We start from the raw sequence: 12,668 nt of genomic DNA, 5'->3' as shown, positions 1-12,668 counted from the left end.
AACCTAGTTTGCAGTTACAAACTCGTGCTTTGCTCCAAAGCTGTTGTCTTGGGAGGATGACAACCCTGCCTTCTCTGTTCACAGGTGTTCCCTTTCCAAAGAACTTCCTTCAGATCTGCAAGAAGATACTCTGCCGGCTTTTTCGGGTGTTTGTTCACGTCTACATCCATCACTTTGACCGTATCATCCTTATGGGGGCTGAGGCCCACGTCAATACCTGTTACAAGCATTTTTATTACTTTGTGACAGAGCTCAACCTCATAGACCGCAAAGAACTAGAGCCTTTGGTAAGTGTGGGGTCTGGGGGAAAGCTCTAGGAAATTTTCCTCCTCCCTTCACTGAGCCTTTCCTACACTTGTTGCAGTTTCCGCTGGGAATAAGGTCCATGGTTGAACACAGGCAATTTAAAGGGATGAACTCTTGCCTCTGTCCATAGACCCATTCCACCTGCTCCAATATTTGAGAGATGCTCATTAGAAAAAGAAAAGTGCAATGTATTTTGTATGGGAAAATACAAGGTGGGAAATACTGCCATTTGGAAATAGATGTTCATTTGTCTTCTGCTTCTTCCTGTACTATATATTTTATATATAATTTTATTCTGTCTTTTTTCATTGGTCATTAACACCATGGTACTCATAGCAGTCACTTGAATACATGTGAAGAGAACAGTGGTCTATATAAAGGTGATTTTTTTATTTTTTTTTTTAAATCTTTAAGTAGGTGTTTGTGAAGGTATTGAGTGTGTTAGATCCAGAGCATACTCTGGATCTAAGTGCAACAGATGAGGTGAGACCCTGGTTCAGACAATTAGCAGTGTAACAAAACCAGGTGCTTCCTTTTGGATTGAAATAGGTCAAAATTAAATTCATTGTTTCCAAAAGTAAGGCTCCAGAAATGGAAACGCTTTTGCTGTTGCTTGCAAATGCAAATAAAATAAAAGTGTAAGCAGAGAAGGAAAAGTAAGGTGCAATTCAGAAAGTGGTTTATGCAGAAACCCTCACTGTGGGCATTTAGCCAACTTTAAAAGGGATCAGGGCAACATTTCTCCATGGGTCAGAGTTTGGAAAACACTGTGTTCTACAGCTTATTGATGAAGTCCTAGAACTACTGGGATATTTTTTTTTCCACAGAATCAGAGGTTGGCTGGCACCTGTGGATATCTCGTAGTCCAAATCCCTACTGAAAGCAGTGTCACCTAGAAAGGACCATGTCAAGTTTTCTGTTGTTCCACATAAAGGCACATTGCAAGGAGGTGTATAGCATAGTTGCTATTGAAACACTTCTGAAAATGTGGCAAAGTGATGTTTGCCTGCTTTTCTGCAAGAATTGGAGCTGTTGCAGGTGTGGTACATGTATATGCTTCTGTTGATTGAAGGAGAGCCTGTGAAGTGAGACAAAATGGATGGTTTTGTTTTCAGCAGTTTACAATGCCTGCTGAAGGACACTGCATATGGCATGTATTGATAACCTGCAATGTATCTATGGTTTCTTTCTAGGCAGGAGAACTTAATATGCTACCTCAATGTGTCCTAAGGGATAGAAGGAGGCCCTGCAGAAGAGAATTTCCCTGCCAAACTAGTGATCCTAGGTTTGCTGTAGCTGTTAAATGCTAAGGCTATGTCACAAGCAAGATACAAGGCAGGATATCTCAGAGGTAGGAAGAGAGGCAATCTTAAGGCTGTTACAAGGTCCTTGCTTGCTTTGGAATACAGAGAGCACAAAAATTATTTAATGCTGCAGTTGGTGGTTAGCAATATTCCTGCACTAAACAGACAATTGAAGGATTGAGGCCAGAGTGGTGCAGGAGGTGGCCCAAGTCCAGCAGCAGAGCAAGCTAGGAATGTGCTTCAACTGGTGTATGCTTTACCCTTGCATTCCAGCATTCTGTCCCTTCACAAAATTGCCCTTATGATCTTCATATGATGCAGTATTATTAACTTTGCTGGAATGCAGGGTCTCCCAGAAAAATGTTTCACCTGCACTGGGGAAGCATCATGTCAGCAAACCTTCAAAGCTCCACCTGCTTCCATCTTACTGTCCTTGACAGTGTGGAAATGCAGAATAAAAACATATATCTGTATTTTTGTCTTCAGCTGGGCAGAGGAAAGGGAAGGAGTTGCCAAACAAAAGCAGACATTACAAATAATCTTGAATTTTAATGGGGTAGTTGAGACAACCTGTGTCCTGCCAGGTTCACCATGGCAGGAAATGAGCCCACATTATCTCCCTTAATTAGAAAATGGGCCAAGAGCTGATTAAATAAACAGACTGCCACATGCTTTAATAAACATGAAGGCAACTGATTTATCAACATAACTTCAAGAAGGGAGAATAATTGGGGAAGCAGGCAGTAGATGAATACTAATATTAGCCTGCAGGACTTATGCTCTGTTTAAAATAGATTTTATCAGCCTTTTGCAGCCCGGTGCAGCAGTTATAAAATCAAATGAAGCAAATGAGCCAAATACACTTCCCCCTCCCAGTCAGGAATTGCATAACTTGTCCTTTCTGCAGTCAAAGAGGGGGCTATAGTTTAAAATGCTGCATATCTTTTTCCCATCCCCATTGCTATGTTAGTATGACAGATCCCCAAGTCTTCATAGAGCTGTTTTATGTGGGGACAAAAAAGGATGTTGGCACAGTCACTGACCCCGCAGGTGGTCCTGAGGAAAAAAATGCAGGTCCAATTGGTTAACTTGGGGGAAAAGAAGAAGTCTGAAAGTGTATCTGCCCTTCCCTGCAGCTAACGGGCAGACAAGGCAGTCTGCACTGTGAGAGCTCTCAGAAGACTTTTAAGGCATGCCTCCATGGGGAGGCTATCAGGAAATAAAGTAAGGTTTGAAGTTTAAGATGTCACATCTGGTTTGTGCTGGCTCCCTGCATGACTGGCTTTATTTTCCACTGGCAGTAGTTCATTTTAATTCACTTCTGAGCCTCTTCCCATGGCCAAAACTGTCCAGCTGAGTGCTATTACCTCCATCCCACCCTCACTCTGTGTAGGTGACTGTTTGTATAGGGTGCTTTAAACACTTCATCTAAACATGCTTTTTAGTGAGAATCTTAATGCAGCTGCCTCAGCCCAGTAACTTCCTGTTCAAACGACAGCCCAGGGACAGCAAGTAATGCCCATCTACTTCCTTTCTGTGTTCCCTTTTCTCTAACAACGGATTTTGTAGTATGTAGGACTTGAGAAATACGCCAGAGTACTTTATAAGCATGTCCTGAGCAAACCAGTCTTGGTTTGGGTAATTTTATTTAATTTATTGCCAGTTAACAAAACTTTTGATTACAGATCTGGGTATTGAGGAAAAAAAAGACAATTAAACAAAACACTTGGTGAAGAAACACCTGTCTTCCCCAAGCTCTAATTCAGTAAAAAACTTCTCTTCCTCCCTTCTGGGTGTCAGCTCACCTTGGTTTTGCTACATGTTACACTCAGCTACTCCTAATCCCTTTGGTGAGGCGAGAGGCAAAGCAGGAGATTAGGGATGTGTGTACTGCTTCTTACTTCTTACTCATTTTCCTCTGCTCCACCATGGGTTTACCATGGGGGACAGTCCCTCCCTGGTGTCCCTGCTCTGGCGTGGGTTGCAGGTGACCCACAGTCTGTTCAGGGGTGTACCTGCTCTGGCACAGGGTACTTCCTTCCAAAAGTACATCTCCAGCCACATATAAATCTCCACTCCCCAACAGTGCCACCTGCCGTGTGTCGTCTCCGTTTAGCGGCTGCTGCTGTGAGCAGAGGCACCATGCGCTTCTCTGTCTGGTTGAAGTTTTGACACATGGTGGGTTGTTTGCAGCATTTTCTGGGGCAGCTGGAGGTAGCTGTGACTGGCACAGGGCAGTTCATGGCCTCCCACCACAAGTCACACCTGTAGCCCCCTACTACCAAAACCCTGCCAGTTATGCCCAGTACAAAGCATCCTCTGCAAAGTAAGTCGTATGCAATCTGTTGCTTAAAGCCTTGCTTTCTGTTTCCAGTTCTGTTGTGGGTTTCTTGCCTATCTCTGGGTAAGAGCACTTTTCATGAGTTTTCCCATGTGGAATATAGGAATATTTAGCATTTGACAGAAATATTGTGAGCCTGCATTCAACAGTGTTTGCAAAGTACTCTGGTAAGATGAAATAAGAGTTGTAGGAAGAGTAAACTTTGCTCCTAGTTCAACTTCCTACCTTCAGCAGCATACCTTGACACATACAAAAGGAACGGGAAGACTAAAATTTCTGTGTTCCTTAACCTGGTGCTTGCTGATTTGCTTTGCTGTTGCTTTAGGAGTTCCACTGGTGAAAACGGGAAGTGTGCAAGCACAACAATGTCCTGCTTCCTAGCTGTGTAGAGTTCACATGAAGCTAGCAGTCTGTTAGTCTGGGCTCTGAACTACAGATCCAGACCCTTGTTCCCCTTCTCTCTCAGGGTACATTGGATATCTTCAGAATTGCTTCACAGAATACCTCATCTCAGTTAAAGTGTTGTCAATATACTCCGTCCCTGCTTGCAAAAGGTGTAGCTCTTTGTAGTTAAGATATAACTTGAGACCTGTTTTTAATATATTTTGCTGGGGTAGGTCACTCATCAGCTTTTTTTTACTTTTAAGCTGCTGTATGCAAGGCAACATAATCCCTTCCAAATAGTTTTTGATTTCTTTAGCTCAACACAGCATAAATCACCATAAATATGATCTTCTTTAAAGAGAGGTGAACACCTTCTCTGATATGCATCACTTTCCATTACTCCCATCTCAGAAAAGAAAGGCTAACTAACTAGCAGGTATAAAGTACTGCTATAGGTAGAGCAGGTCTCCTCTATAGGAATCTATCACTTGAAAGCGTCTTCTAGCGATGTGGCAGCATCAGGTCACAGAAGAATTTTCTCTGGTGTAAATAACACTGTTTCAAAGAAAAAGAATTCCTCCTTCCATTCCCCACTCTGAGGGGGTGGGGTGTCTTATTTAGCACTAGGTGGTGACCACCTTCAGATGCCTGGTTTGGCTTGGTCATTGCAGAGCCTGTTTACTGCTGCACTCCAAGCTTAGCTGAAGCAGGCACAGATCCTGTCATGAAACCTGAGGATCAGAGCAGCTACACCACATGACCTCTAGAAAGGGTGCAGGGAAGAAAAAACTACAACCTGAAAAACAATAATGCCAGAGAGGCATTAAACCACAAAGTGGGTTGGTTTGGTTTTTTTCCCCAGCAGAAAGGTGCCTATCAGACAGAGAGACACAGCAAAGAATCCAGCAGCTGTACTTCTCCTTCAGTCATGTAAGAGCCTTCTCATTCAGAGGCCTTAGAGATTTGTGACAGAATCTCAGTGCAAAGCATTTTGTTGGGTAACAGCTGGTCATGCAGCCAAGTCTGTTCCCAACTTCTCAGCATTGGTCTGTGTGTATTGCAGTGTCTTGTTTTGATTTCTAAATCTGTGCGTTTTAATTTGCCTGATATTTCACTGTGCCTTGTGTTTGTCAGTTAAGTTAAAACAAAAACCAAACACCTAAAAATGTGAGATTTCAGTGTTAAATTTGGGGGGCTGAGCATTGTGTAATTCACTTGAAGGAACAAGATTCCTAAGATGCATTTGGGTTTTTTAAACTTGTGGGAGGTGTGGACCTACCTCTTTTTCTCACTGTTGAGGATTACACATTAACATAACCTTAAATTGTATTTCTAAGGAGGAGAGATAGCGAAGGAAAAAAAGGTATTTGGTCTTTTTGCTGTGCAAGTCTGTGCAAGGTCATATAGGGCCTGAGAATGTGTTCAGGGCTTGTATATTCAATATGTACCCTGAAACTCATGTTTGAATAAAAAATCTAGGTGGCAAACCCAGGTATATTTCACGTCTCTGTGGCCACCCAGTTACAGAACTGTGGGCAGGTCAAGCATTCATATCGTGCCAATGAGCAGTGGGAAGTGATGTGCAAGGAGGACCCTGCCAAATAGGAAGGAATGATTCACATGGTTTGAGTACATTTGCTTCTCTCACAGCTATTAGGAATTGTCAAATGCACAAATCTGTTTGCCAGAGATACCAGTATATGTCATTTTTGTACGTTTTCTGTTTAACCAAGGTAGTGTCCTCTTACAGAGCAAAGAGTACCTTTTGTGCTCTTTCAGAACTACCCAAAAATGCATTGCAAACCAGTCAGATTCCCAGCAGATTCCTGCATAACTCTGGAAACTATTGATGGCAGTGAAATTTCCCTCTAAGGACAGGGCTAAAAGACAACAAAATATGGCTGTTTTGCCCATTCTCCAGAAGCTTTTTTTTTTTTTTTTTTTTATAAGTCCTATCCTGTGAAAACTTTGACCTTTTTCTCAGAAGTAATTTTTTATAAACATTTTGTTTATGAGAACAGAAAGTAATAATTACACTTGAATAAAGAAAAATAGAGAAGGATATTATTTACATGTACTGTTCTGATAACTGTTCAAATGCTGATTTCATTTAGATGCAGAGACAATCAGCCATGGATAGCATTGGGGCTGGAAGTGGTGGCAGTTAGTGGAGCTGAATGTATAAAAATGGTGAAGCTGGTAATGGACAGTGGTAATGGCAATGGAGTTCATCTGCAGGATGAGCAAAGACAGTAAGGTTTTCTTGCCTTATTCTCCATTATTCTCAGTGTAAAAGCTTCCATTGACTTAATATCATGATTGGATTCTGATAACATTTTCATCCAATATTTGGAGTTGCTTAAAAGTGACCATCTAAATGTTGGGGTTTTTTTCCCATGTTTGTAGAAAACTGTCTTTCTGAATGGAATTTCTATTGCTTGTCCGGGCAGTCTACTAAGTAAAGAGATGAGTATTTAATACACTAATCAAATCATTAAACTCTGTTCAGTTGTTTGAGGTTTTCTTCTTTTTTTTTTCTCTTTCTCTTTTTCCCCCCCTAGGAAATAGTATTATATATTATTTGCAAAAACCTATTATGGTCTGGGGGACAGAAGATTTCAAAGTTCAGGAAATTACACATTGAGGTTTGTGTAATGACCATAACTCTACCTTCCTATATTTTATGATTCAGAGCTGTATTGATGCCCTGATGACACTGACATGAGTCTGAGGCACTTTCTTTTCAGTCAGTGGAATTATTCCAGATCTTCCCATAAAATTCAGAGAAAAATCTAGCCCTGCAGCCACAGATGGTATGTCCATGTGCTGTTTTTCCACCAACACTAGTATTACACAGTATGCTGCTTTGTGTGCTGCTGCAGGCTGCTCTGCACCCCATGAATGTAATAATTGACAGGTTTGTAGGCACATTTAGCAGAACAACCGGAAACTACACGGGGAAAAGGAAGAGTTGGTTTTGTACTTATAGCCAGGATATCAGAAGTGCTGCCATATATGTGTCATTGTTTGTGAAAAGACAGTGTTTCTATCTCTGCACCTTTCAGCCAGTATCTTCCATAATCTATAAAAAAAAAACCACCACCATCACTTAAGGTATAGTTCCACAATCATTTTAAGCCAAGATGAATGCAGTCTGAAACTCAAAATGGTGATCCTGCCCTTCCTATCACCGCTCACTGGATAGTCCTCTCTCCTTCCTTGTGTCAGAGCTAGCCTTTGTGTTACCATAGTCAGATCCAGGGATGGATCAGCTAAGCATCAGCTCAGCCAAAACTGGTGATTTTCATAGAATCATAGAATGGTTTGGGTTGGAAGAGACCTTTAAAGGTCATCTAGTCCAACCCCACTGCAGTAAACAGGGACATCTTCAACTAGATCAGGTTCCTCAGAGCCCCGTCCAACATGACTTTGAATGTTTCCAGGAATGGAGCATCTACCACCTCTCTGGGCAACCTCTTCCAGTGTTTCACCACCCTCACTGCAAAAAATTTCTTCTTTATATCTCGTCTGAATCTACTGTCTTCATTTAAAACCATTACCCCTTGTCCTATCACTACAGACCCTACTAAAAATTCTGTCCCCATCTTTCTTGCAAGCCCCCTTTAAGTACTGAAAGGCCACAATAAGGTCTCCCTGGAGCCTTCTCTTCTCCAGGCTGAACAACCCCAACTCTCTCAGCCATTGTGCATTGGGGAGGTGTTCCATCCCTCTGACCATTTTTGTGGCCCTCCTCCAGATCTGATCCAACAGGTCCATGTCTTTCCTGTGCTGAGGACCCCAGAGCTGGATGCAGGACTCCAGGTGGGGTCTCACCAGAGCAGAGCATAGGGGCAGAATCCTCTCCCTCAGCCTGCTGGTCGTGCTGCTTTTGATGCAGCCCGGGGTACGGTTGGCCTTCTGGGCTGTGAGTGCACATTGCTGGCTCATGTCCAGCTTTTCATCCACCAGCATCCCCAAGTCCTTCTCCACAGGGCTGTTCTCAATCCCTTCATCCCCCAGCCTGTATTGATACCAGCGGTTGTCCTGACCCATGTGCAGGACCTGGCTCTTGCCCTTATTGAACCTCATGAAGTTCACATGGGCCCACTTCTCGAGCTTGTCCAGGTCCCTCTGAATGGCATCCTGTCCCTCAGGTGTGTCAACCACACCACTCAGCTTGGTGTAGTCTTCAAATTTGCTGAGGCTGCATTCGATCCCACTGTCCATGTCACTGATAAAGGTATTAAACCGTACTGGTCCCAATACAGACCCCTGAGGAACACCACTTGTCACTGATCTCCATCCGGACGTTGAGCTGTTGACCACTATCCTCTGGATGCGACCATCCAACCAATTCCTCATCCACCCAATAGTCCATCCATCAAATCCATATCTCTCTAATTCAGAGAGAAGGACTTTGTGAGGGACCATGTCAAAGGCCTTATAGAAGTCCAGATAGACAGCATCCATAGCTCTTCCTTTGTCCACTGATTTAGTCTGTCCATCATAGAAGGCCACTAGGTTGGTCAGGCAGGACATGCCCTTGGTGAAGCCATGCTGGGTGTCTCAAATCACGTCCCTGTCCTCCATGTGCCTTAACACAGCTTCTAGCAGGATCTGTTCCATGATCTTCACAGGCACAGAGGTGAGGGTGACAGGTCAGTAGTTCCCAGGGTCCTCCTTTCTACCCTTCTTAAATATGGGTGCAGTGTTTCCATTTTCCAGTCAATGGGAACTTCACCTGACAGCCATGACTTTTTGGGTATCACAGAAAGTGGTTTGGCAATTCCATCAGCCAATTCCCTCAGGACTCTGGGATGTGTCTTGTCAGGTCCAATAGACCTGACATGTTCAGATTTCTAAGGTGGTCATGAACCTGATATTCTCCTACAGTGGGAGCGACTTTGCTCCCCAGTCCCTGTCTTGTGGTCCATCCACTTGAGACGTGTGGGAAAAGACATTGACAGTGAAGACTGAGGCAAAGCAGTTGTTGAATACCTCAGTCTTCTCCTTGTCTGCTGTTACCAGTTTGCCCGTCGTGTTCATCGTGAGAGTACACCTTCTTTGGCCTTCCTTTTCTGGCTGACATACCCATAGAAATCCTTCTTATTTTATTAATTTTTGTGTCCCTTGCCAAGATCAGCGCCAGCTGTGCCTTGGGCTTTCTGACCCCATCCCAACACAACCGGTCAATACCCCTCTACTCTTCTCAGGATACCTGTCCCTGCTTCCACTGCGTGTGCCTTTCCTTTTTGCCCTTTAGTTTGACCAGCAGGGCTTGACACATACATGCTAGTCTCTTGCCATCCTTTCCTGATTTCTCAGACATGGTAATTGAGAGCTCTTGTACTCTATGGAAAGTGCCCTTAAAGATCTGGCAGCTCTGTTCTGCTGCTCCCTTGTCCCTGAGGGCAATTTCTGAGGGGATCCTATTTAGTAGCTCCTTGAACAGCTGGAATTTTTGCCAGGACACTTTCCTGAGTGGTTATACATAGCCTAATATCAACACAAGACAGGTGGTGGAAACATGAAGCTGGGAGGGGAAATGTGATGGTGCGACTGTTGCTTTTGTGGCAGCCTGCACTTCTGACAGCACAAACATATCCAAAAGTGTAGTCCTTCACTGTGTGCTGGAAGACTGAGTGACCCTACCTTCAAGTGGGAGTTTGGGCTTGCATCAGTTGCTGGTGCTAGTCCTGCCAGGTGTTTAGGGTATCACACAGAAGTGCAAAATACCAAATCAAGAAGTCTCTGTTTTCACATGAGTTTCTCCAAGCACCCTGTCTGTTTCAGGATGAGCTAATTAAAGTACTGTAGGCAGATGGTGCTCAGGTGAACACTTAAGTGTTTCTCTTTCATGCTTTTTGCTTTGCCAGGGCTACAGCAAGGTAAGTATTAGTCCTCCAGCTCTGTCACTACTGTGCTTGAAGCCCAAGTAGCTACTGTTACACATCCAATTTACTACAAACAGTACATCTTTTCACAAAATAATTAGCAGCTTTGCTGCATCTTTGTCTATATGACAAAAAAATGTTTACTCATCAGACAATTCTTTGCCAGAAATGCTGTAGACATAGTAGAAATACCATAAACATAGCCCATCTGGCACTAGCCTGATCCAGTGATCACAGTGGAAAAATCAGCAGTAGCAGGCTTAACAAAACATGGCAAAGTATGGGCATTTTGATAAGGATACACTCAGATGAAACACAGCTGAGTTAAGATGATTAAATGAGACTTGTTCTGCAGACAAATTTTTCAAGTATATATTTTAAAATAAAAGTATTCCTTTCTTAATTCACTAGATTTTTTTTTACAAATTATTATTTGTCTGCTTAGCTAATTTGTTATGTTTATGGTGAAAATTAGAACTTGTGCTTTTTCAGTCCTTTTTCTCCATATGTCCATTTACAATCTTCATGAAAGTAGTGATGGTACCCATAAATCAATAGACTGTTGTCATGGTTTAACCCCAGCCAGCCACTAAGTACCACGCAGCCGCTCGCTCACTCGCCCCCACCCAGTGGGATGGGGGAGAGAATCAGGAAAAAGAAGCAAAACCCGTGGGCTGAGATAAGAACGGTTTAATAGAACAGAAAAGAAGAAACTAATAATGATAACACTAATAAAATGACAACAGCAATAATAAAAGGACTGTGATGTACAAATGATGCGCAGGGCAATTGCTCACCACCTGCCAACCGACACCCTGCCAGTTCCCTAGCGGCGATTCCCTGCCCCCACTCCCCAGTTTCTACACTAGATGGGACGTCCCATGATATGAAATACCCTGTTGGCCACTTTGGGTCAGGTGCCCTGGCTGTGTCCTGTGCCAACTTCTTGTGTCCCTCCAGCTTTCTCGCTGGCTGGGCTTGAGAAGCTGAAAAATCCTTGACTTAGTCTAAACACTACTTGGCAACAACTGAAAACATCAGTGTTATCAACATTCTTCCATACTGAACTCAAAACACAGCACTGTACCATCTACTAGGAAGACAGTTAACTCTATCCCAGCTGAAACCAGGACAACTGTGAAATATAAATTATTTGCCAGTCAGCAGAGGACAGTTTGAGCTAAAAAGGAGAGGAGAACTGATTTCATTAAAGTTACTGTGTTCTTGTTATCACTGTCCTTTATAGTTACCCAATTCTATTTTTATGTTGCTGGTCATTGCCATCAAAGTACAGCCTGTTAGATCCTTCTGAAGCATCCTGTATTACAGCACTTACAAGAAGCAAGACAACAGTAATATTAATACATTGCTTTAAAGATATCTCTGGGTTTTTGTCCTTCTAGACTTCCCAGTGTGTTCTGTGTGCTGGCTGGCTGGCTTAAGCTTTAGGCAGGGAACATGTAAGGTTTAATCTTGTTCAGCATCATAGAGCTGCTCATACTCCAGAAGGATAACTGATCATTCCCTAATTAATCTCTTGTTAACAGATTCTGACCCAAAAAGCTACTAGTGAAGCTTCTGTATGAAAAGCTTTTCTTTCTGCTTTCCTCATCCCTTGACATTGGGGCATTCAGACGGAGAGCTGGCAACCTGCTGCCACTCTGGTAAGAACAGGCAAGCCCAATCCAAATAGCTCCTTCTGGAGAAGCTGACACCTAGCTTTTCCATCCCTTCTCCGGCCTGCTTTTGTCCATCCTCCCACAAAATTGCACACTGTGCCCTCTATTGGATAGAATTGACTATCAGCCTCTCTTACTGCAAAACTCACTTCCTAAATATTTATCATGTGTCTTGCAGAAAACTGTGACCAACAGTTACATGTACCAGTAGATGCAGAACTAACACTCAATATGTGTGTACATACAGTTAACTGAGTCAGAGGTCATTTACCAATGTGTGCATGTTCTGTGGCTCTTTAGGCATGTAATGGAGGCATACAGCTATTCTAAAACTGTTCAAAATTCAGGTACTTGTGCATTCACAAGAACAACTCACAGTATGAATTTATCTAATAATTTAGTTTTCCTACAAGGTTGTTGCTTATGGTTGCTTTAAATTCTGTTACTCATCGCAAAGTGGTAGAGTCACTTAGTACTTTTTCGGGTATTATCCAAAATCAGATAAATACTTGTTGAGCCAACTTTATAGTAGGTATAATTTTCTTTCTCCCCCCCCCCCCCGCCGCCGGTTGTTTGCTTTAGTAGAAGAGTCTCCATTCAGGCAAGGCTTGTCACTGCTGCCAACTAGCCAGCAGTATTTTTTCCTTCTTAAAACAAAAAAAAAAAAAAAAAAAAAAAGGAGAAAAACTAAAAAAAAAAGGAAGAATTCCTGCCCCTTGTCCAGTTTTTCCACTTCAATGAGATATGGTGATAATATCCA

General features: G+C 42.8%; 1 protein-coding gene across 1 annotated transcript in view; it reads left to right on the top strand.

Moving 5' to 3' along the window:
- The window catches only part of MOB3B (MOB kinase activator 3B), a 124,420-nt gene that overhangs the window by 99,457 nt on the left and 12,295 nt on the right, over positions 1 to 12,668 (top strand). Inside the window, exon 4 of the mRNA XM_049794920.1 lies at positions 85 to 287. Within this exon, the coding sequence (XP_049650877.1) occupies positions 85 to 287 (203 nt within the window). The remainder of the gene's footprint in view (positions 1 to 84; positions 288 to 12,668) is intronic.

Source organism: Accipiter gentilis, chromosome Z (assembly GCF_929443795.1).
Source record: "Accipiter gentilis chromosome Z, bAccGen1.1, whole genome shotgun sequence".
NCBI classification, from domain to species: domain Eukaryota; kingdom Metazoa; phylum Chordata; class Aves; order Accipitriformes; family Accipitridae; genus Astur; species Astur gentilis.
The sequence above is the reverse complement of the archived record's forward strand: the minus strand, read 5'-3'. Positions and strand labels throughout refer to the sequence as shown.